Raw genomic sequence first — 24,469 nt, 5'->3', positions numbered from 1 at the left:
TCACAACAACACGTACGTGGCGTACGTGGCATGAAAAGCTAGCACAACCAGCCGGGAAAGCGAGTGGAACGGGAATTGGGAAAGATAAAATTATAATCTCCCAGTTTATGAGTGTTCCGCTTTTCCGTCAATAAATCTATTTGAGTTTAATCTAATAAAATATTGCAAATCATATCCGATGGGCTTTTTTGCTGGTTGTTGGGAGCATTAGCTGATCATACATCAGTGGAAAGTCAACATGTATTGTATTCATGTGTGACTGAGGGTGTGTGTGTGTGTGGCTGTGGCTATGTAAATAAAGATACACATGACAATAAAGCAAAATATGTAGAGAAACTGAGGGAAACCGCCATAAAATCAGATCGGTTGCGATTTACACACAGACCATTCAAAATGAAACAGAATCCTTGGACAGTCGAGTTGTTGTAACTCTTTGTGGGAATATGTCGTGAACAGTCGGAGATTGCGCTGGGCCATGGTTAAACTTTTATGTTCTTTAACAGCACTCTATGACACGACAATGGTTTAAGAACACATATTTGTTCCGTCGCGTTTTTAGATGTCAATTTTTAGAAGTTGATCACAGAGGTTATTAACTTGGAAGAAGATACAGGATTAAATTTTTGGGACTAGGTTGTACAGCATATGAGATCTATTTTATTCTCTTCCTTATCCAGTTTCTCTGGTAAATGAAATCTAATCAAATTGCTGCTTAAAGAAGATAACAGAAAACTCACAATTCATTACGCTTGCTTAAGACTAATTAACAATATCTAACCTTTAATGGCCAATACAATGAGCAGACTATATGAAACTAATCGATGAACCTTATCGAATCGATACAGAGGTAACGTGATGCATCTTTACCGCAGTAAATTGTTTTCTCAGTTGTCTTGAGTGATGTGTGAGGTTTTTTTTCTTTTATATTAATACACTGATATTGCTACTAATAAAAGTTGTGCGCAATGCAGCAACATCGGCCAGTGCAGATCACAACCGGTAAAGCACCAAAATGGAGACGCATGGTCGCTTGTAGCTCACATGAATCCAATCGCCATAAACATTAAGCCGGGGGATACATTTGGACCGTATCATCTGCAATGTGGCGTCAGTAAGATGTTGTTGTTTTTTTTTATATATATTTTCTTTGTTTTGTGTTTGTACCTCGTTAAAATATCGTTGTATACTGAAACGATAAAATATTCATCATAAGCAACGTTGTATCCATCGAAGAAAGCGTATCTTGGACATTATAGCCCTTCATGCATAAGAACATGCGCTCATCAAACACGCAAGAGACACATAAACACACACACACACATATACATACACACTATGTTTTCAAACTTTCCCGTCACAAACAGACCGTGGCAGAAATAAACTATTTCTTACCACATTGGACACTGATAGGTCATGGAAACGAATACAAGAAAGTTTCAAAACGCTAAACCCTCGGAAAATATTTCCACGGACATTGACATCGGTTTTACGATCCGAGGCGTTAAATTGAAAAAAGGAACACTTTACAGTTACCCCATAACAACGGGCCATTAAAAACATCAATTTCAAATGAGAGGAAAAACAGTTCTATTTTGCCGCCGACCGCGAGCTATGTTTGACGTAAACATACGTAGCCAAAAACCATTGCCACAAGCACACAAAGATACCAGACACAAGCATAAAACTTTTCGTTTATTAACTCGGTATTTTAGCCGTGTGTAAAATTCCGTTTAGTGAATGTCAAAAATGTATGTATTCCAGGGTAACTAAGAACGAACGAACGAAGGAAGTTATTTCCCACTGTAACATAAATCATTCGCAAACGCAAAACGCAACATTCCACGTTGCGGTCCCCTGTATTGTCATGGTGTGCGCGTAAAACTTGACACCACAAAGCTCACCCCAACCTCCTCCCCCCGTGTAGCATAAAATATTAATGATAATAACACGCCACGAAAGTGGTACAATCGATAATGATGAAAAATTATTAATACCACTGAAATATCGCTCTGTCCTGTGGTGGTGTGTATGTGTGCGTGCGTGTTCTCGACGGTGGCTACGCCCTGGACACGCCGGATCGGATTCTGTGACTCGCTGGGTTATGACCGCCCCCTTCCCCCAAAATGCCACCGTCGCGCCCATCGTTGTCATCGTTCATGTTGTAATGAATCGCTGCCCTCACCCCGTGCTGCCGCAACACCTGCTGTCACATCCCTTGCGCGATCGCCCGAATCGCCAAAACAAAAAAAACCAAACCCCCAACAAACTAAACGCCGGTTCTGCGCGCTAAACAAAACCAAACGAAACGAAATGGAAATGGAACAAAACAAAAAATACCACACGGTTGTTCGGAAACAATCCGGGAAAAAAAAAATCGCCACTCACACCACTCGTCACGTTGACGCCTCTGCGTTGTTTTTCTTCTTTTTTTTCTGGGTTTGTGACCATGTTTGGGACACTCGCACGCTCGTGCCGGCCGCAACAGACACGAGACGCCCGTTTTAGATCATTCAATAAAAATAATCTATGTCGATAATGATCTCGTAGTGCTGGACAAACCGTGTTCGCTGCCGGTGAGTAAAGTAGCCTGCCCACCCACACTGACCCGCAGAACAGGGAGTTTCTAGCGACCTCTACTCCCGCACCACCGCCCCCGTGTGTGTTGTGTCATCCCTCCGGCTGTCTTGTTATTTGTCCACCACCCACCCACCCCCCATTGTGTGCTCACTGTTAGTTTTCCACCGCCGTTCCCTCTTTTGGTGTGAGGATTGTGAAAAATCTCTCAAACAACAGTACGATGTTGGTATTCTCACCCCGAACACCTCAAACAAGGGGGCAAATGCTAGAAGGCGTTTCTGCAGCAAGTACAAACAAACACAACCGTGAAAATCCAATGGAATTGGCCGTATTTGTTATGTTTTTTTTTCTTCCTTCCCGTGAAAGGTCGGACCGAGACGGACCAGCGAAAGATACAGCTCAAGGCACTTTGTGACTAATTTTGTGCTCTCTAGGATGTTACGACTAACATTGATATTTGCACTAACAAATATATTGTTTAATGCTTTTTTTCGACCGTTTCGAACATTTCAATACCCCAAAGATACGCTTTAAGAAACAACTTCTTTTACTAAAAAGGTTGACTGTCATTGGTATGATATTTTTTCAAATTGATAGCGTTGTTTTGAAATGTCTATTAGTTTTCCAAGATGTTGAAATATTAAATCAATGTCTGTTATTTTTCAGAGGATTAACATGAGAGTAGCCATTATGGCTGCGCATTTTTCTAAAGCAAAAATTATTTTACAGCAGACGCATACATTATGGTGACATAAACCTTAACAAAATCACAGCATTACCAGCTTGCCGGCTCCCTGGACAACGATTAACGCGAAAATAACGAGCGTATCACTTTCAATGCACGGTACGATTTCTCGGAAAGCATCCGCCACAACCACACTGCATCACACCGTGCTCCAAATACGTAACGCAACATTATCGACGTTATCAACTTTACGACTTTCCACCCCTCGTCGTCGGCCACCGCCGTCTCGCAAACTCTTTTTACCGAGTTGCGGAACGAAAATTGTTTTCACAGTGTGTAGCGCACGGCGCACGGGTAGTTCCCGCCACTCCGGCAAGCTCCCGTTCGCCCCAAGTATTCCCTCGGTGAACATTTGAAGCTTTGTTGGAGCCCATTTCTTAGATAAATTTTCATCTTTATTCGTTTTCGATTTCACTCTTCCGGCTGCCACTTCCGCACTGCCCCGCTTGGGTTGGTTGTGGTGGAGAGTTTAGAAGTCAGTCCTTTCGAAGGCGAAGGGTTCCCACTTACGGCCGGCAACGGCGGGGATTTGTAGCAACGTACGGTGGCGCTGGCGACCCGATTCGGTGGCGGAACCCGTAGGCCCACCGGATGGTTGAAAGTTAGTCCTTTCAGTAGCTCCACAACAACGATTGACTGCGGGTGTCCAAGGTGGAAAAGGGGCAAAGGAAGGAAGTATCTTTTTCAGATTGAAGGACTTTTTTCCTACTCCCTCCTTCTCTGTCGGAAAACTTGATACCGAAGCCGTCACACTCCAGGCCGTGTACGTCTTTCCGTGAAGATCGTTGTCATCTTCCGTTTTGTGCGCAAGCAGAACGTCTCGAAAAGGGCCTTGCTTCCGTCAATTCAGGCCACACAAAAAAAGTGTTTCCCACGCTAGTGTGACGTTGCTTCCGATTCGAAGATTTTCTTTAATGATTATTTTTCTGTATATTTCCTCCGCCCACGGAACTTATATGGTCGCGCCCAGGCCAAGACCCGTCCGAAGTGGAACAGTTTCGTAGCCATTTTTTATGTGAACTTAGCACATAACAAACTTCACATTGTCCCTTCGCCCGGTGGACACATTACAGCTGTCCGTCGTAAGCGTCTTCATCGGAATGATCATCTAGTGCCATGGCCGGAATGGTCAAACTTGTGCCGGGTGCCGCACAGGAGGGTCGTTCGGTCGTTAGTTTTGTTCATATAAGGGAAAATAAATTGGAAGTTGTTACCAACAATTTCGTCGGCTTATCGGCAACAAGGACTTGGTCGTCACCGTGCGATGATCGAAATGTGTTCGTAAATTTAAGAATATTAGCTTGGGAAACCGTAGAACAAAAAAAAAGAATTTATTTAAGGAACGATTTAAACTGAATACCTGTAAACTCCGAAGTTTCATGATTTTTTAACGATCGTTCATTCTTAATTTTGAATATGAAAATAATGCACAAATAAGATTCATACCTTTGATAGCTATCATATTTTTCAACATTCAGTTTTTTGATAGTCAAACAAATTTCGAATGGAAGTTTGACGAGCTGCTTTCAGAGAGCTGACAGATCGCGTCGTTACCTCATGATAACCTCAATTGCTAGAGAAATCTTAAAGCATTCCTTTTAAGATATACTCATACCTTCCAATACTAGCTCAACTTAAAGTACGGGGTTTGTCCAGACCCCTTCATTATTAACATTTATTGGATAATCTGGTGTCTGGGGTAGTCAGCAGAATTCTACGATTTGCCATTAATCAACTAGATAAGCGTAATCCTTCCATGTTTTATCATGTGCCCTATCCTTTTGACGCCAACTTTTCTCGGCCACTAATTAACTTACAGATCTTTATCATCGGCACGCAGCAATAATAACGGAACCTTTATCCATTAGGCTCAGTACCCATTTCGGGCGGCTGCCTTTAACATCGACGCCGGTCCCTGTCTCCCGTTGACCGAGTCCCCAGTAGGATCATAAAAATAAACTTGAAACCCGTTCGGTTTTTTTGCGTTCGTTTCGCTTGAAGAAGATTATCCCTTAGTCCCTCCCCGGAGCCGATAAGCAGAAGTTTAGGATTCATTACGATGCTTTTGAAGCAAAATAAATTCAACCCCACGGTGGGCGGGCACACATACCGTTCGGTACCTCCCGCCTTGGGACACAATACATAGTACCCTCCCATTTCTCCGACGGCACGATTTCCCGATGGGCCCCCGAAATTCAGATCGAGCCCAATGAGCTTTCCGCACGAACACTGCAGCATCCGTCTCGTCGGGAGCGGTGGTGATTTTTTGGCGTCTGTAACTGCCAGAACCGTTGTGTGGTTAGGTAACGGTGGCACTACAGTAGGGATGGCAATAAATTTCGGTCAATTTATGGAGACCACCGGGCGGGCGCAACAATTCTGCCGAATTTCGAGCCTGATTTGTTGGTTTGACTTTAGACCTGAGAAAAAGGGGTGCTAATAGGATTACATTCCCAAGTGACTATTACATGGGCTAAGCGTTCAAGGTACGCTTTTATCTGCGCTCGTTAATCGTCAAAAGGCTTCGCCGTGGAGCCAGATCGGTTTAAAGTTGACATACACATACACACACCCACATCCGGCGTTGTGATTAATTGATAATGACCAACAATCATTTGTTATTCAAATGGATTTGGTAGCCTGTTTGCAAAAGATATACAATAAACACACTACAGTATATTTTTTCCTAAAAGTGATCGTTTAGTCCATTTGTAATTGTATGGATAAGTCTTGGCAATTTCTGGTATCTTTAAGTACAATTGCAAATGATTCAAACATTTTTCTCATTACAAGTATTCAATGCAATTTGATCACTGAAGACACATAAATTAGTTAAATTGTTTCCAATTTCGAAACGAAATTGCGACGGTGCTAGAGTCCTCTTTCGTAACACGCTTTTCTATTGCATTTACAACGTTCTCCCTAAGATAGTAGCGTCTGGCACATTCTCAAAGACAGTATTTTAAAGAAAGTGCCCCTACCAACTTGAAGAAGACTTGGGATTGTTTCTTATTTTTGCCACGCTTCAGACTGCCCAAGTCCTCATAAAATCACACAGACCCGAAAAATAACAGCTCTCTACCCATGAAAACTTCTCCAGTGCCATGAAAACTTTGCCCTCCGAGCAATGAGCAGCAGTGTCTGGCGAAGGAAAGCACAACATCAAAAGAAAAACAGCCATACGAAGCTAGCGAAAGAAAATTGTTAATAAGTTTAATGTCGTGCGACCAAACGGGAGATGGTATTTTTCTTAGGCACCAGTCTAATGTAGCGCTCCGTGGTTGCCTTCTAGGGTCATCTATCTGCAAAGTTAATTTTCCACACTTTTATGAAAAGCATTAAAATTCGATGATGGACAATGTTGTTTTTTTTTTATTTTACCCTGAATATGCTTTAAGAAGTTTATTTGAATTATTGTGAGCAATAAACCATTTGTGTGGTTTTGGCAGAAAATCCTACGTTGTAAGTTAATTTTGGTTAAGTACTGGATACATAAAGAACACATCGTTATCATTCACATTTGCTATACTCTTCGTCTCTTTTAATCTAACTTTTTTATGTTTATTTGTGTTTCGTTTATGCTTTCTCAAAACTTGGTTTCTTTAACATATAGAAAGTATTTTTTATACTTTCAGTAGCATATAGAAAGTATTTTTATACAGATTTTTTTAATCTGTAGAATCCATCCTCGATCAATTCCATATGAATCGGACGATTAGTTACGTTTTCCAATCAGAATTCTTCAAATGTCTTTTTTGAATCTCTTATCGTAGACACTTTGAAGTTGATGAAGGGCATTCGAAATAGGAAATAGTAATTTAGCAACACTTCAAGGGTAAACAAATAACCCTGTCACATGTCTTAGGCTTCACGCGCAACATGACATCATGTTGTAGTGTAAGGTTGTTAAAAACGTAAATTCCGTCAGCCTGCCATTTTGAAGTGATTGGTTTTTCTAAATCACATTCCTGCAGCTAACGAATTTCTCATTAAGTTTTCACTCACCCGTTCAATTACGATGCAGATACTCACCGATCCAACTACACCTATCTCTTCCACGTGTGGCTTGCAGTTCCGCTGGATCGGTTTTATTTGTGGGTTTCCTGTCTTCTTTGTTCTCGCCGCCTGGAGGTGGAGACGCCTGGTGGAGACGCCTGGTGGAGACGCCTGGTGGTGCCAGTAAATTTGGTTGCATGTCACAACTCCATCATAATTTAGCCTCAACTCCATCCGACTTGGTTGTGTTCAGCAAACAAAACAAAAAATCCCTTCAATCCTCGTGCATTGGAAGAACCTCCAGATCGACGCCATTTCGCCCAAACAACAGACCCTTCGTCAGTAATGAAGCTTCAGTCGACGGCAGACAGAGAATGCTAAGGGCGTAGCGTGCGAACGTTGCCCACACACGAATGGTGCAATCGAGGTCCGCATCAACAACACCCCTTGCCCGCACATGTGGACAGCTTGCCGAGCTTGGGCGGAGGATAACGGCAATGCCATAATAATATCCTCCATATGCAGTTAGCTTTCCACAGTCGCGTTGCAAATGAACCATCCAGACGGGGTCGATGATTACTCGAAGGAATTTTCACACCATTAGCATCGTCAGGGATGGAAGCATTATGGGGTGGTGGAGGGGGAGTGTGGCGCACAGGTCACTGGCAAACGACGCGAGCGCACACCTTGCATTGCCATTTCGTGTGGTACAAATATTACGACCCACCGCTATTCCCATCACTTTCCCGGCGGCGTCAGGTGTTTTCCATTATACATATGCAACGCAACGAACGATCCTTGTGACCTCGCGCCGAAACGATCGTGGCTAAAGTCACGAGATATATTGACCTGATTACCGAGTACCGTGCCAACTGGGAAACGGGCTACGTTTCAGACACCTTGCCATTGTCAAAAAGTGCAGTGTAGACCAAACGGGTGCTTCTAAAACCGTATATGTTTGGGAAACGAGCAGAAGCATACCGATTTTTACCGTACGAAAGCAGAAAACTCATTTGCACTCGTTCCTAACAAAGCAGGACCGTTGTATCACAATCAGATCCACAGTCGTATCTTTATGGTATAGCATTTGTGAGAGAATAACCAAATCAAACATATCAATTTTTCTTTTCTTTCAATCGCTGCTTGTTTTTAATAATTAGTACTAATGATAGTTTGCTGTGTGGATTTATTTAAACATAATATTACACTTGCCCTGTTACTTTATACTTATATCCTCCGCTTACAGTAACATAAATTTAATCTTTTTTTCTAAAACTACTAGAATTTATTAATGTTTCTACTGACGTTTTTAAACTTCATTCATGTAGGTGTACGTATTTTTGAACCAAATTTAATGTGTAGTAATTTTTTTCTCTAAATAACCTTACATCCGTATTAATAAAGTCTTTGTTTCAATTTTCTTTTTTTCAATTCCATTCATCCTTTTTTTTTTGTCAACAATTGTGTATGACAAACCCAAATCTTCCCGTGTCTCGTAAAACCAACCAACATTCAAATGCATTTTTTCACTCAACTAACCTGTGTTCCTTACCTACTACTTCCTTCAACTACACACACACACACACAAACCCGTGCACACCCAAAAAAGGTTCATCCCTGCGGCCGTTACCGCCACAACACGGTGGTGTTCATCCTGGCGAAGGAGTATAATCTGAAAAATCTTCGTACCATCCACCGGTTGGATCGGCTTACGTCCGGCCTGCTGCTGTTCGGCCGCAGCCCGAAGAAGGCCCGCCAGATGGAGCACCAGATCCGGAACCGGCAGGTGCAGAAGGAGTACATCTGCCGGGTGGAAGGCGAGTTTCCCGAGTAAGTACCGTCTCCGGAGGAGGAGGTAGAATGCAAATTGATTGCCTCGCGTACAGTGCCATTTTCATCCGGTTCCCGTCCATCCGTCAGCGAGTCGCTCGTTTAATCAATCGGAGCTGCTGCTAATCGGATAAGCAACCCGCGCTGAGAGCGAGTGAAATGCGGACTCGTACCGTGCCTGCGTCTGTGAGTGATTACATGTGGAAAAGGATTAGCCGGTTGTGATTTAGTTTCCACCCCGAAGGCTGTGTGGTTTTTATCCGTATTCGTAGTGATTTAAAATCAGATTGAATGCTGATCAGCAAGAAATGTCGCAAGTAATCCTCTCCTCCGTCGGGGAATTTCCACAGGAAAATTATATAAGAATCGGCTTGACGGATGTTAAAAGATCTGTTGCGCTTAACATTTTTAATTAAATTCCAACTCTTCCCCAAAATTCGAAACCGGTGGCTTGTTTGCTAGGAAACAAATGAACACATTTCAAAACTCCGCCTCACGCTGTGCAGAGGTTCGTTTCGGAAATTTAATTAACCCGATAAAAATCCAATTCCTGTTGCCTTTAATTGAAACCCCAATCCCATACGCATCTCACACACGCACGCAAGCACATGTGTTTCCCGGGGCAAAACCGAGGCAATGGACCGGTGGAAAGAAAATTGCGTTACTGTCTTGTTCACTTCCGCCCGAAAAATCCAGTGCAACTTAATGAGACACCCGATTCCAATATGCCACCCCCCTCGAAACACTGGCTACGAACGACGTCGGTGTACATTAACGTGCGGCCCGAACGACGGCGGGGCCCACGCAAAAAATCCGGAACGGCACCGCAAGCGCAATCGCCCGCCGTGATCCCATCGGAAGTTTGTCAGCTTATAAGGATTCCAATTATGTGAGTCTACCGAACCGAGCCGGTGGTGGGAGTTAGCTGTTACGCCGAATGCTCGCGCGTCGCCGGAAGTCCTTGGAGAGAACCGCCATTGACTAGGCAACGCGTCTCCGAGGCCGATCGAAAGACACACGTTAATGGATGCTGGCCTGGTGAGTCGCCGTCGGTGCCATTTGTGGTGATGGTGGAAAAGGCAGGCTATTCTTAGCACATGACTCCGTCGTCCGCCGTCGGGATGGGTATGGGAAATTGTGTCATGTTAGGCTCCCCCGTGAGGCGTGTGCTAGTGATGCGTTTCCTCCCGGCGATGGGAGGGAGGAGGAATTTATTGAAACGAAATTGAGCGACAAAGGAAAAAAGGGTGAGAGAGGGAGAGAAAAAGTGTGCCTTCCCTGTGCGTGGCTATGACATCAGCTGATCGGAACTACCGAAACGACGGACCGGAACGGGTATAGGAAGGCTTGCAAGCAGAGGCTGCTCCCTGCTGCGTTTGCCTGAGCGATGTAACTTTCGTGTGAAGGCTTTCCGGGGAACCAATGCGACCGACCATGGACGGATGGATGGATGGATGGAATTGATTTAGTTTCAGTTTGACTTTCCTGCCATCCGGTATCGCATTTCCACGCGCTCCTTTTCACATGTTTGCTCTTTTTTTTTCTCCTTCCACACAGTGGCATCATCGAGTGCAAGGAGCCCATCGAGGTAGTCAGCTACAAGATTGGCGTGTGCAAGGTTTCACCCAAGGGAAAGGAATGTACCACCACATTCCAGAAGCTCGGTTTCAACGGCAGCAGCAGCGTCGTGCTGTGCAAACCTCTGACCGGACGCATGCATCAGATCCGGGTGCATCTGCAGTATCTCGGTAAGAAGGAACGAAAAAAAAGGACCGGGATAGTGTCCCACACGAACCCGAAATGGTGGCGGTGGTATGTTTGCACGGCTTGAATCAATTTCATCCTGCTTTCTTTCCCTTTTCTTTTCACAACCCTCGGTCCATGGGATGAAACATCATTAGGCTATCCGGTGGTGAACGATCCGCTGTACAACCACGACGTGTTCGGCCCGGCGAAGGGCCGCGGTGGCGATATCGGTGGCAAAAGCGACGAGCAGCTGGTGAAGGACCTGATCAATATTCACAATGCAGAAAATTGGCTCGGCATCGACGGCGACTCGGATCTGTCAATGTTTAAACCGATGAAAAACGATCTGGACGATGTGAAAGGTGAGTTGGCGAAAGTGGAGCTAGTCGGCGGACGGTCTCGCCCGTAGGATCCGAGACCGGAGGACGCTAGATTGATCACACCGGATACCTCATCCAACTTGATTGTACAGTACCTGACTTATTATTTTTTTTTTTAACAGGACAAATCCTATCGGACGACGACTCGGAGAGTGTGTCCCGCGAGGCATCGCCCTGCTCGGAGAGCCCACGGCCCGTTTCGCTGGGCAGCGAAAGCCCCCACGAGACGATGTGCGCCTCGATGCTGTTGCCTGCTAACGCGCTCAATGCGGTCAGTGGAGGCGCCATTAGCGCGAGCGTTGGCACCGGGACGGCCGGCACCGTCGTTAGTGCCGTCGGTACGAACACCATCCTGGGCGGACGGATGCAATCGCAGAAGGTAATTAAAACATGGCCGCAATATGGTGGCGAAGCCATTTTTCACCTCTCGTTGTTTCAATTATCAGCAGAACAATGGAGTGTTTCATTTCACGTCATATTTGTTCAATCCTGGTTGCGGAAGGAGGATAGGGTTTCATTCTGTAAAAGTATCGGAGTACAAAGTGTTGAACTCGGTCCGGCTGGCACATGTTGCGTATTCCACCGAACGATCGTGAACTTGAACAGAATATTCTGTTACTTGCCCGCCCGACAAATCACTCTCGCCATAGTGGTTCGTTAAGTGAACCGTTCCGGAATGGAAAATTTATTCATTATCGACGGCGCAAAAGCCGAACGACAAAACAAAGTCAACGCAAGCGAGAGGACTTCATTACGCCGCGGGTTCGAAGGTGATAATCTTACCGCGCCACCACCCCCCACAAAACACAAACATCAACCGCGAAAAACATGCCGTGTCTGAGAACTTTTCCAATGCTCTGCGCTTGTCAGATTTGCTCATTTAATTTTAAATAATAATAGCAATTCGGTTTTCGGGGTTCATTAAAAACTTTTTCCTGCCGGCTCCTCGTGGTGGTGGTGGCGTTCAACCGCGCACCGGCAGTTGGTGCCAGCTGCCTGGCAAGAGTGCGAGCGACGGGCAGGTTTTCTTGTTATCGCGATGCGAAGATAATGATTCGTTCGTATCCAACGTGGAAGGAACGGAACGGAAGTGCAAAAAAAAACCTCCCATTTTTAGATATGTTTCCTTGTCTTTTGATAGTCCTATGCGGGCGACATTGAAAGCGAGGTGGTGTGGAGGCGAAAGTGGGGAAGCAGGAAAGCAAACTTTCACAAACGAACAACGTGATTCTGAGCGCTCGTTTGACAAGGAAATGGAGTGCATTTTCCTCGAGTGCCATTTTCTTTGATAGTTTGTTTAACAGTGCCGCATGCTCTTTAATTTTGTTTTCCTACCACCGTCCTCTCCGGCCTCCTATTGGGAGGGTGTGTTGAAGTTTTATTTTTTTCCATTTTTTTTATTTGTTTCCTTGAGATCACCTTGGTTGCAGCCAATTTATTTGCTGGAAAATGCTTTCCCATTTTCCGAAATTGCTCAGAACAACGTCCCCGTGACATTTGCCTCTCCACCATGTGACGGAACGATGGAAATTAAATTAAATACCAACAATCCCACCCACCACAACCATCCATGCTTCTGGCGGACCATCCTCGTGGACCTTCGTTACGATTCGCTTCCCCATTGTGTTGCGCTGATAGTTTCCGACGAAGTGGCGTATGCCTCCGGGGGGTGGGTCGATAAGAAGAGGGTAGACACGCCATCTTCAACCTGTTGAAAAGTCTCTCGGAATGGGTAGAAGCAAAAAAAAAAAGGCCGGTCGCTAGGGAACGTTACGGACGGCGAAATGGGAACTATTTCAGTGATAATGATCCAGAAATGCCAACGCCATTTATGATTGCAGAGAAATGCTATCGTTCTATCGCAAACGAAGCCAAACGAGAGAAGGTTGTAAGCGGAAGGATAGTTGGTGCAATTCGGACGACGGACAAGAGCAATCTTTAATCTTTGCTTAGAAAACGCCAGACAAAATTGCGAAAACCAGAGAACATTATTTTAATAAATAGCATAAAATGTCTTGTTACTTTGATTTGTTTTAAAAACTTTAATGTCCTTGAAGCATTATTTTGATGGTTTATTTTGACGTACTGTGTCTTTCCTGTGCTTGTTGTTTCAATTCAGTGCACAGGAATGCTTTTGCTCCTGCCAAGAGAGAAGTCAAACAGGTTGTTTTAATAATAAATTTATCGAGTAAACACCTGAAGCATCGGATGCAATTAGCACAAATGCAAATACCGGGAGGTTTGCGTAGCCCATGGCACTTGCCTGCACCGCCGACACGTGTGCTCTTGTTTGCCTTAAGAAATAATGCATGCCAGAAGGGCTCCGTCGGAAGGAAGTCACATTCGCATCAATTCAATTCAGCTGTTGTCGAGTCGAGTGCTGTCTCCCGATTGTCCGAACCGAAGACAGATGCTCTCTTGCTGGAGTGTTGTTCAAATATTTGCATCCGGACCCGATTAAAGGCACCAACAACCCGGAGAACGTAGCCAAGTGTTTGAAATTATCATAAATTTATGGGACACTTGCCTGTCCACCGGGCCTGTCCTTTGCAGTTGTTATAACTTGATGCGTAAGATGTTCGTTGAAACAGCCTGTGACGGTGTCGCTTGAAGTTGAATCACGAGAAACGGAATGAAAGGTGGCGGGCGTGATTGTAGTCACACCCGTTTGCACGAATGGGCTTAAAGCACAAACGTTTGAGAATATTCGGTTCCCTTTAGTCGAACCGGGCTACATGTTCTTCGCGCCAGTTGAAGACTACATCCCAACAGCGCCGGTACCAAGATACGCCGACGGTTACGGGAAACAACTGGCCGCCATATTTTGATGGTTGTATATTCCTTATCTTTGGCCCGGCATTCTAACGTCGGCGAATCGTAATGATGTTTGCTCAGCTTGACTAAATGGAAATGTAGCGGAAAAGTGAAATCATTGATGTTAATTAGTCGTGATTTAGACTTCCCTCGTATCTGGATGAGCCTGTGGTTTTGCCGTTAGGTAGGTTGGTATCATCGTTTTCTATCTCTTTGCGCAGCGACGTCCATAAATTTATGCCGTAAGCAAACGTCTTTGCCACCGGGCGTTATTTCAATTGCTTTGCGGAGTCATGAATTTCGGCAAATCTCGCGGATTACACACTCCATGATCTGCTTTGTCATACATTTATTGTTGGGGTGTTGCATTTAATTATCTAAACGGCACAATGTTTTCTTAATTTCTTTTTCAAGAAATTTGTTTGCAGCACGTAGTTGGTTTGGGTCGGTTTGGGGGAAAAGTGGTTAAATGATAACCTCTTTTTAGTGACACCAAAACATTCAGACTTTCGAAACTTTCCTGAGAGTGCATATGTCCTTTATCATTGATTCACAAGATTTTGTGATCAGACATTTAACTCATTATATCGTTTGAGATCCCAGAATCCACTCACCAAACATACTTACACTAATTAACCGTGCGCGTGCCATGAAAGCCGAATGCCCAGGCCCTCAATTCAATCCACTCATCGTCCAACATTTCGGCAACGACAACGACAAGCTCTTCGCATCCGGATATCGAAACATTAGCGGCACCAAGCTGCATAATGCAACTTGCAGTAATTTATCGGGCACCATAAAATCGGGCAACACATAATTAATCCCTATTTCCATTAATCTCTACGCTAAGGTGTGCGCTAAAAGGAAATTTGAATAAGTACGGCCCCGTACACATACGCTGCAGAGCATCTGGCCGGGTTGATCCCTTTCCCAAAACCCTTGCCCAGGAGCTCCACGAGCCATAACGAGGAAGATAATTTGTTTGCTTAATGGTATTCCCGTTGGCATAACTAATTCGATTGCCCATTCATTAGCGCTGGTCCCGTCGGCAAATGGTATTCGGCCACTTTCACACGAACCCGAGCCAGAAGCCGGTGTGTGTGCGTGTGTGCCAGGGAGGGCGTTTTGTTGTGGAATAAAATGATTTCTTTCCTGTTTCGTACACCGTCCAGCAAGTGGAGTACATATTGGAGTTGAAATGCACCCATTTGCACTGGGATAATACTCTACAGCCTCTTTCCTGCTCACGTTTCCGGCCTACGTTGGCAAGCAGCTGCTCCGGAAATCCACCCATTTACAGCCGAAATCTAATATTAAAGAGATTTTATTGCATTTTCGGCAATTTGCCCCGCGATATTATTTCACTATCAAACGTAACCTGATTAGTATCTCATTATAAATAGATACCGGGAGTCCGCTGCGTTTCATGATCCTTTTGCATATGCTGTTATTTTCAACCATTTGAGACCGTCCGGCCATGCCTTTATTCCCGTTCCTAACCCACCCCCCTGCCCTCTCTTTTGCTAGTTGAAGGATTTATTACGGGCCCATTACGGGGAAAACCGACCGGCCGAAGGAAAGCCGAATAGGCCTTGCAATATTCAATTGGGCGTCGCCTGCAAATGCATCCAACAACCACAATCCGATTGCCAGAAAACCGTGACCCCAGACAAAATCGTGCGGTCAGGTTGCATTTCGACCGAGAGTGAGAGAGAGAACCATTCGCTACCAATTTAGAATGTAGTGTGTGTGTTTTGGGGAAAGGTTTCTGTTTAAGTACCAAAAAACCACCGGCACTGTGGTTGTTTATACTAATTTTTGGTCTATCGTTTGACCACCGTTTGTTTCCTCGTTTGCACGTGAAATGATATTCCAAATGCGTTTCGGTGGAGCTTTTCACCCGCCACCGTCAGCATTACCCAGAAAACCTCGTTAACCGTAAAGGGACGTGTGAAAGGATGTGATTCGGGGCCAACATTGTCTTTTCGTACCATTCCATTTACATACTTTCACATTTGGGGCGGTTCGCCTCTGCACAACGGCGCGCATTACAAACACGTGGAGTATTTATTCGAATTCCTCAACCACACCACCACCACCAACGTCTTCCCTTTGCCGTGGGTCCGCGGCAGAAGAACAGCACCCCGAACAGCACCGAGCGGTAGATTTTCATAATGAAATTTGTGTGTTCCACAGCGCAAACCGAAATCAGCCTGGGAATGCACGAAACGGGCCGCCACCGCGTCCCCCACCACCTCGACCGTGTCGGCCGCGCCGGGCGACGAGGCAGGCGCCGCATTTCAAGAGTGCAACAAATTTGCATCAGCACAACCTTCAAGTGCCTCCGGTTCTGCAGGCGCCAGTGTTGTCGTTGTCGATCCTACCGGGGCAAATGTGAGTTTACTCTCCCGGCCGGGAAGGGGGAGAAGAAAAGCTCCCGCTATGCACCCGGAGTGTTTTTTGGGTTGTCTTTAATTCATAGACTTGCTTCTACCGCGTCCGACTGCGAGCGCACGCGACGAAGAAAGTAATGGTACATTGTTACCGGTTTGTTTGTTTTGTAGCAATGCCCGTTTTTCCCAAAGCCATTTCCGCCATGCCCTCACCGAGTGCCGATCGTGTGCGGATCGATGTAGCGATAAAATCTGTTTTTTCTTTTCCCACCCACAACGCATTAACCACCCCCGAACGCTTGGTGCAGTTTGTTTTCCACCCATTAATCCACCGTGTGATAGCTGTTGAATCATTTTAATCACCCGACTACGGAGTTGGCCTCCGTTCAACGCTCGTTGTGGTGCATCCTTTCCTAGACTGTAGTGTGTGAACATGTGTGATTTTGTGTGTGTGTGTTTTATACTTCATCCGTGCATCCCTTAACACTACTCCCCCCACTAGCGGAGGATTTGCAATGGTGTCCACTACTAACACGCTCCGTGACTCCGATGGACTGCTCGGAAAAGCTCGTACCGTTCGAAGCAAAGCATCCCATAATCCTCACCGTAGATTACGGTCTGCATTAGCATCGCGCATTAACAAGTGTGTCGTTCCGTTTCACACGTTTACTTCTCCAGCTTCAAATCAAACAAGTTGGCTTTTAATATTTGTGTGTGTGTGGTTTTAAGAGTTTACGCTCTATGTAATTTAGCATCACAACCAAACGAGTGGACCCTAACCGTTACAGCTATCTCTTGGAAGATCGTTTTCGAGCTTTTGGACTCACTTTTCCATTCCCATTTCCACCGACAGGTTACCGTCGCCACGCAGACTGGACACGAGTCGCCCGACTTGGCATTTAATCCGGATAAGATGACAACCGACAAGCACTGCTACGAGTGCAAGGTACGCTACCGGGACCCGAAGCCGCAGGATTTGGTGATGTATCTGCACGCCTGGAAGTACAAGGTAGGTGTAGTATTGCAATGAATTCGCGTATCCAAAATATTCTTGACGTGATCAGTTTTAAACTCTCTACTGGAGTTACTAGAAAAGTGTAACATGATAGAATATTTTTTCGATTCGATTAGGTCTTTTTAAAGCACTAAATATGTTTAACATATTTTTAAGAAGCCCAACAAAAAGTTAAGGACAAATAAAACGTTTCCAGAAAGTCTATTTAAATGCTCGTACGATGGTCATACAAGTCGTTTTATAAAAGAAATAAAAAAACAAACGTAGTTAATGTCGTTGGCAATTAGCAGAGGACTTAAAAAAATGCCCAACCAATCAGCATTAGCCTCACATACAGCACACATTTGGCCCATTCTGAAGTATTTTTCCACGCGCGCCACGCAACCCCCATTGCAAATGAGATCTTAACTGGCCGGCGAAATAAAATGATAAAATCAGCCTTTCTGTGAAATTTAATAATAATTATTTTAATTCTTCATTCACACTCGCCCGCAAGTGGGCAGCGAAAAGGGCGGGGGGGGGGGGGGGGGGAAGCGCCGCGCGTTAAGCTTTTCGCTCGGTAAATGAGCCACCGTACGGCCCGGCACTAGACGACACATTTGCGTGCTGCACGTCTGACATGCACGGACGAGCCTGTCGCGAATGTGAATAAGGATAACGCCGCCTGAGCTGTCCGCTTATCATCACCACCGTGGTCACCATGCACACACGTCCCATGTGACACGGTCTGTTCCGCGTGTCCAGTTCCGTGAAAATGTCAGGGTGTGTGTGTGTGAGTGTGTGATGTCGACATCAGCATAAATGTCCCCATGGCAGGTTGATCCGGTTGGTGTGGCCGTGTGGTGTTTCACGGTGTAATGCCGGTAAGCGATTTTCGCGACAGGATTCATAAGCCTCGCCGCGCTACGGCACCGGAAATTATCCTTTCCAAACCGTGTATGTGTGCGTGTGTGTCTTGTTTACGCGAGCACATATGGTGGAAAATCCTTCCTGCCGAAGAAAAAGAACACGCTGGACATTAATTCACATTTTCCATCCCCCCCATTTTGAATCGAGCTCGCCGCGACACGGAAAGCGACCCGATTTTAATTTCCACACCGTCCACCTTGCGCATCATTCTGGCGGACATTTAGCGGAAATGTTGATGATGAAGTAGCGAGGCAAACAAAAAATAAAATTAAGCGAGAGTTTCTATAAATCCCTTCATCACCGCGGACCGTTTTATTCGTGATCACGGGTACACACAACAACGGGCGTAATGATTACAATGCAAAGTTATACGACTCATCACCGGTCGCCGCTGAGGACTTAGGACGGTATTCGGAGAGTGTTATGAAATTAATTGTCAGTGAGCGGAAGGGTGGAATTGGGGCGCTGGGGAGTAAATGGGAATGGGCGACGGGATGCTCTTTTTTATCCCTGACAACCATTCGGGGAAATTGTTTTATGGATAATTATGGCTCACAAGTGGGAATACGTACGCGGGAGATGTATTTTGTTGGAGGTTTTAATAGCCATACGATCTGATTCATTTTTAGAACATAAAAAAATCCAATGTAATGTTAATTACTATAACTATAAATTACTAGAACTAAAAAAATTGTTTAAAATAAATTACTTACTAACGTTTTCTTTTTCTTTCCACAGGGCCCCGGATGGGAGTACGAAACTGAGCTGCCCGAGTGGGCTCGTGTCGACTGGCACGATAACGACTTTGAGTAAGATTCTCTTAACTCAAACATTATCAAATCACTGTAGCAAATAACAACAAACAACAAACAACAAAAGAACATGATCGTACACGTTTTCTTATACCGCATAACCACCTCCGCAAAGGGAAGTAAATCCAGCAAACCAAACCCAAACTTCGGTAACAGTGACCAAAACACGTGTGATTTAACGTTGTGTGCGTACGTGATGGCGGAAACATGGATCCACCAAATGCACCCGAAAAAGACATACACCGGAAAGGATCAATGATCGTCCTTTATTCTTCCGTACTGGAACAACAAACTAACAGATAAAAATGAAGCGCGCAAACGTGTTTGAAAGGTTTGGTGGATGACCAAAGCAGAGAAGCTAGTAACAGTACAGACAAAGCATGGACCCAAAAGCAGTAAAAGTGCATATGTACACGGAAAAGATCTTCTCGCCTGCAGAGAAGGAAGCTGAGACGATCCGAATCGTCTAAGGAAGGATGGAATTTATATATAAGCAAACTCTATCAGCTTTCAAATAGTACGGAAGCTATTCAAATAGTGTAAGCAAGCTGCCCGCGCAGCCCGATCAGTGGGGAAGTTGTTCGAAAGAGAAAAAAAAACTGTACCAAATGGTGATGGTATGAAATTTAATCCTTTTTCTATGACGAATTCTATTTTCTTAAACCGTAGTCGATAGGATTTAAGCTTTCACCTTGGGAGGAAACATAAGCTAGAAACAAATAAGGAATGCCGTGTAGAGAAGCCGACGCAAGGGCGCTTCCACTTGTGCACATCATTTTTTTTCGGTTTTGGTCTCGCAGATACTTGTAGCTTTGTGTTGAGGCGAGGTACGAGGCAAAGGGGTCTTCTGAGCTAAAAGCCGTAATTCAACTGACATCCGTAATATCAATAGTTTTTACAAGCGGGGAATAATTGCACCAAGTAAAACAGCCGCGCTTAACTGTTCGATGCTCCTGTATTCGTTAATGTAAAAACTGTAATGAATTCAACTGAATGCGCAAAGTTCGTAAAAGACAGCAAAAGAAGTAATACATTATATTAAACTCATTTCAGAGTAATAATCGATAGTTTAAAGATACGTTTCTATTAAAGGAGATTACATTCATGCGTAAGCATAACAAATACTGTACAGATGCTTGCAGTTCCTAGCGGTAAATCGGTAGAAAATGTAACGTTACATGCCTTACTTTTATTGACTACTTTTCAACATACTCGGTGTAGTCGATTTGACATCAAGACATTATTATGTTTGAGTTACTGTAACACTCTCTTGAACATTTCTTCCTACATTGTTCGTTGTGTTTCTTCGTTCTATACCAGAGAGACGCCTCTTGTGCAAATTAAATGTTCATGCATTTATATGTTTACGTAGCATTCATTTCTCTTCCCTTTAATTGGTCGAATGACATCACAGTCAGATGCTTAGAGTCGCGCGACCGAGATCGAACATTTAAATTAAATAATAAAGAAAAATTTATCTAACTTTAATTGATTCTGCGGTTGAAAATAGACAATACAGTAATGCGTACACAGTTTTCTTACTAAATGTGTGTGTTTGTGTGTGTATGCAAGCACAGGGAGGCGGTCGAAACTGAAACTGCATAAAAAGAAATCCAATACCAAACAGAGATAAACACATCGTTTCATATTTGTTACGTTTAGGAAGCCGCTGCAGCAATACTTTAAACTGTTGTGTGGCAACGAAATATATAAGCAAATCGCTGACATAATCCGTTTCTCCGGGTGGCGTGCGCAGTGAGCGAAAGGCGGTTAGGTTTAAGAGCGGTGAACCATGCAAATGAAAGTTAGAGTAAATGAGATATTATTGAAAAAAAAGAAAACAACCGGTAGCGAATTCTGCTGCTGCCGAACTCGAGACCATAGGAATGTAGGTTCTCAAGTAGAGTAAATTTTATGTTGCACCGCGCAACACAAACGTAGGTTAAATACCGACGGGGGGGGAGGGAAGGAGTATATTTTATCAGTTTTAAAGTAACCTTCCGCTTTTTACACGACCGAACCCAGCCCGAAATCGTTGTAAGCAACGTTTTGCCAGTCAAACTGAGGCGATCCGTGGTAGTGTTTGGTTCGTCTTTTTTTTTTTTGGTTTTTGTTCCTTCGCATTTTATGCTGCATGTTTCCGTAATTTGATTGCTTTCATATGACCGGCGGGGACCGAGGCGGTTTACATTGTTAGTGGCCCGGGCGGGGAGGAACCATCGAAAGAGGTGCGCCTGTGTGTGGTGGGGGACGAAAACGGAACCAAAATCATTCAATCAACGATCCAAAAACTTTTCGTACTCCTGATTTCGCTGCTCCACCCGCTGCCACCGTGCCTCACCCATGCTTGGTCGAGCCACGTGGGTCGGGAGTTTTGCCCGATCCCAGTAAGTAATTGGCGGTCTGTGTGCCACCACCGGTGCAGGACCACCTGAATTCCGCTGGGAGGAAATTCCAAACGTAAATAAAACACCACACACACATACACCCGACGGCGGTGTACGATTTTCATAACAAATGACAGTTCTGGCATTCCGGGCAAGGAATGGAATGTACGCGCGGGTGAAGTTCGGGAAAATTGTTGGCCAATGAATACGTACTCCTGCGAAAGTGAAGTCCTCCTCCCACCATCCTCCCCAAGTCACCGTGGAGGGAAAAAGTTTTCCCAATACCGCACTACATTTTAAACACACACAAAAAAAAAAATGCGGCGAGAAAGCGAATGGTTGAATAAACGTCGCTTCAGGTGGAATTAACTTTCGCCGACTCGCTCAACTGCTCGTTTTTGATGGTGACGAACCTTGAGCTCTCCGCAGGAGGGGTGGAGCAAGGTGAGATGGAGGGGAGGGGCGCGTTGGAACACACGGTTGAACAGGATGAAAATAAACTTTTTCCCTTCCCCCATCATTTGGGAAAAAGAAAACAAAGAGGATATAAAACAACCACACATGGCCGGGGGGGGGGTGGTTGGTGAGCTTTGAGGAAAACCATCCTCCCATCTCCGCATCCAACGTAACAGTGCGTGTGTGTGTGTGTGTGTGTGTGTGTGTGTGTGTGTGTGTGTGTGTGTGTGTAATTGTGGCAACGTGATGACGTGGCGGAAAAACTCGTATAACGAGCGAACGGGAAGTCAAAGCACAAAAATGGCAACCGGAAAGTCAAAAACAGTCAGCGCTGGAAAGTGTGTGCGTGACATTCAGTAGGGGGTGGGAAAGGGGGGGGGGGGGGGGGGGGGGGGGTAGGTGGTGGGAAGTAGGATTCCTGCTACCGCGAAGCGTGAGACTCAAAAAAAGACATAACTTTCTTTAAGAAATTGTAGAGAAGTGGCAAAGGCAGAAAAGAAAAGAACCAACGACGTGTTCTGTGTGAGATTATTTCGTAAATCTGAACGGTAGAACTTTGAGGGGAGTTGAATTGTAAAGTCGATAAAGAAATGGTGTTCAACTCGCGGAAGCGGAAGATGTTCGTCATTGCTCGCTGCTGGCGGGATATGTCGAAAGCAAGCGTTCAATGAATCGCTCGAGTTGCTCAATTTGTGGATCACACGTGGGATAAACCCGAACATCCCGGCGGCAGCTGAAGAGTAGAAACTGGGAAGGAAATGATGGTTTACCAGATTTTTTTTTGTTGCAAATAATAACGGCATGTTGGTTGTTAAATATTTGAACCACAATCACAGCGTACGAAAGCAAACTGATGGAGGAGATTTTTACTCGCTTAATCAAAATTACGTGACATGTCAATACCATGCTGCGTGGCTTGAATGTCATACTTAAATATAGAAATTATCAAACGGGGAATGAATTGAGAAAAAAGGGATCGTCCTCAGTGATCGCTGCCCCCCTGCTTCAGATAGTAGTACGAATGTTTCGACAAGGAAAAGGGATGATATAAACGACAAAAGACACATTTTCTAATCTTTTTTATAGGCATTTTTCTTTCTCTATCGTTAGAGTTGTTTTTCTATTTCAATTGTTTTCTTTTAAAGAAAAAAACACAAACGGAATGAAATATGAATTTAAACCGATACGAAAAAAAAGGAAAAAGATGAGCTTCTCAAGCTGACTAGCGCGTAAGCAGTTGACAGTTTTACATATTTAGTTTAGTTCCCTCGTTTGCTGCTTGCGGCAATTAGTAATTTAAGTTAGTGTTCAATATGTCGCCTTGTTCATCGTATTCGTTTCGTGTGCCGGCAGTGTATGTATGTATGTTCAACATATCAGCGAAGTTCGTGTGTTGCTCGTTTATGTTCGTTAATGTTAGTTTGTTTTACGTTCCCAAGTGTCGTAGATTTGTTTTCTCCTACGTTCATATTACACCTTCGTTACATCGTGCACTTCTTTGTGATTGTGCTGCCAGCGAGCGGATGCGGGTGGCTCCAACTCCAAGAAAGACGTCCAGATCCAGGTTTAGTTACACATTCAATGCAAGTGGAAACGATGGCCACTTGTTCAATTCACATATATTTATAACGTTTGATCCTTCTTCTACCAGTGACTTTAGGACAGTCCGCTAGCCAGTTTTAGTTTTTATCGGTTTTTTTCCCACCACCATTTATTCAACAACAAATGTTTATTGTTTTAAGTTATACTTATGTTTTTACATACCTACATGAAACGGTTTTAATTTTAAGCTCATTCAGTGTTTGCTGTGCATTAGTTTCGATTAAACAAAAACAGTGGTTTCAAAATTACCTACTCATCGCCCATGTTTACCTTCAAATAACCCCCATTCAGATTACTGGGCGACTTTGTCCCAAGAAAAAAAACGAGTGTCCCCTCTCTTGCCTTCCTTTCTGTGCCACAGTTAGTTATAATTTTGTGCGATAATTAAGCTAGCTTTATCATGTTTCAACTCTTTGTAATTTCGTTGTTCATCAAAAAAGAAGAAAAAAATAATAAAGCGAATAAAACATACGAAAAAAAAAACATTCCAAACGTCCCATCACGATTCGATTGAACCCGGAAGAATGATGACTTGAGAAACTACCGCAAAACTGGATGGGAAAAGCCAGCTCAGCCAGCCCCAGGTTTTCGTTGCCCTCGATCCTTCCGGTGGCAATTAATCCTAACCATCGCGGGGGTTTTCTTTTATTTTCCGTTTCCTTCGTTTGGGGCAAAGGTACGTGAAGATAGGAGAGAAAAAAAACTGCCTGCCATTCACATCACTCGAACGCATTGGTTTTGATTGGGAAAAACCGAAAGGCAAGCAATATTTAACAAAGGAAAAGTGAGGAAAAAATGGATGTTGGA

General features: G+C 44.4%; 1 protein-coding gene across 1 annotated transcript in view; it reads left to right on the top strand.

Moving 5' to 3' along the window:
• LOC131261860 (pseudouridylate synthase RPUSD2-like) overlaps positions 1–20,981 on the top strand; it is a 111,513-nt gene extending 90,532 nt beyond the window's left edge. The window contains exons 6-12 of the mRNA XM_058263704.1: positions 8,928–9,148; positions 10,706–10,896; positions 11,050–11,256; positions 11,397–11,653; positions 16,285–16,482; positions 17,335–17,490; positions 19,144–20,981. Of these exons, the coding sequence (XP_058119687.1) occupies positions 8,928–9,148; positions 10,706–10,896; positions 11,050–11,256; positions 11,397–11,653; positions 16,285–16,482; positions 17,335–17,490; positions 19,144–19,218 (1,305 nt within the window). The 3' untranslated portion in view covers positions 19,219–20,981. The remainder of the gene's footprint in view (positions 1–8,927; positions 9,149–10,705; positions 10,897–11,049; positions 11,257–11,396; positions 11,654–16,284; positions 16,483–17,334; positions 17,491–19,143) is intronic.
• Positions 20,982–24,469: the final 3,488 nt, after the last annotated feature.

Source organism: Anopheles coustani, chromosome 2 (genome assembly GCF_943734705.1).
Source record: "Anopheles coustani chromosome 2, idAnoCousDA_361_x.2, whole genome shotgun sequence".
Taxonomy (NCBI): domain Eukaryota; kingdom Metazoa; phylum Arthropoda; class Insecta; order Diptera; family Culicidae; genus Anopheles; species Anopheles coustani.
Note: the sequence above shows the minus strand (reverse complement) of the source record. Positions and strands in the feature narration are given on the sequence as shown.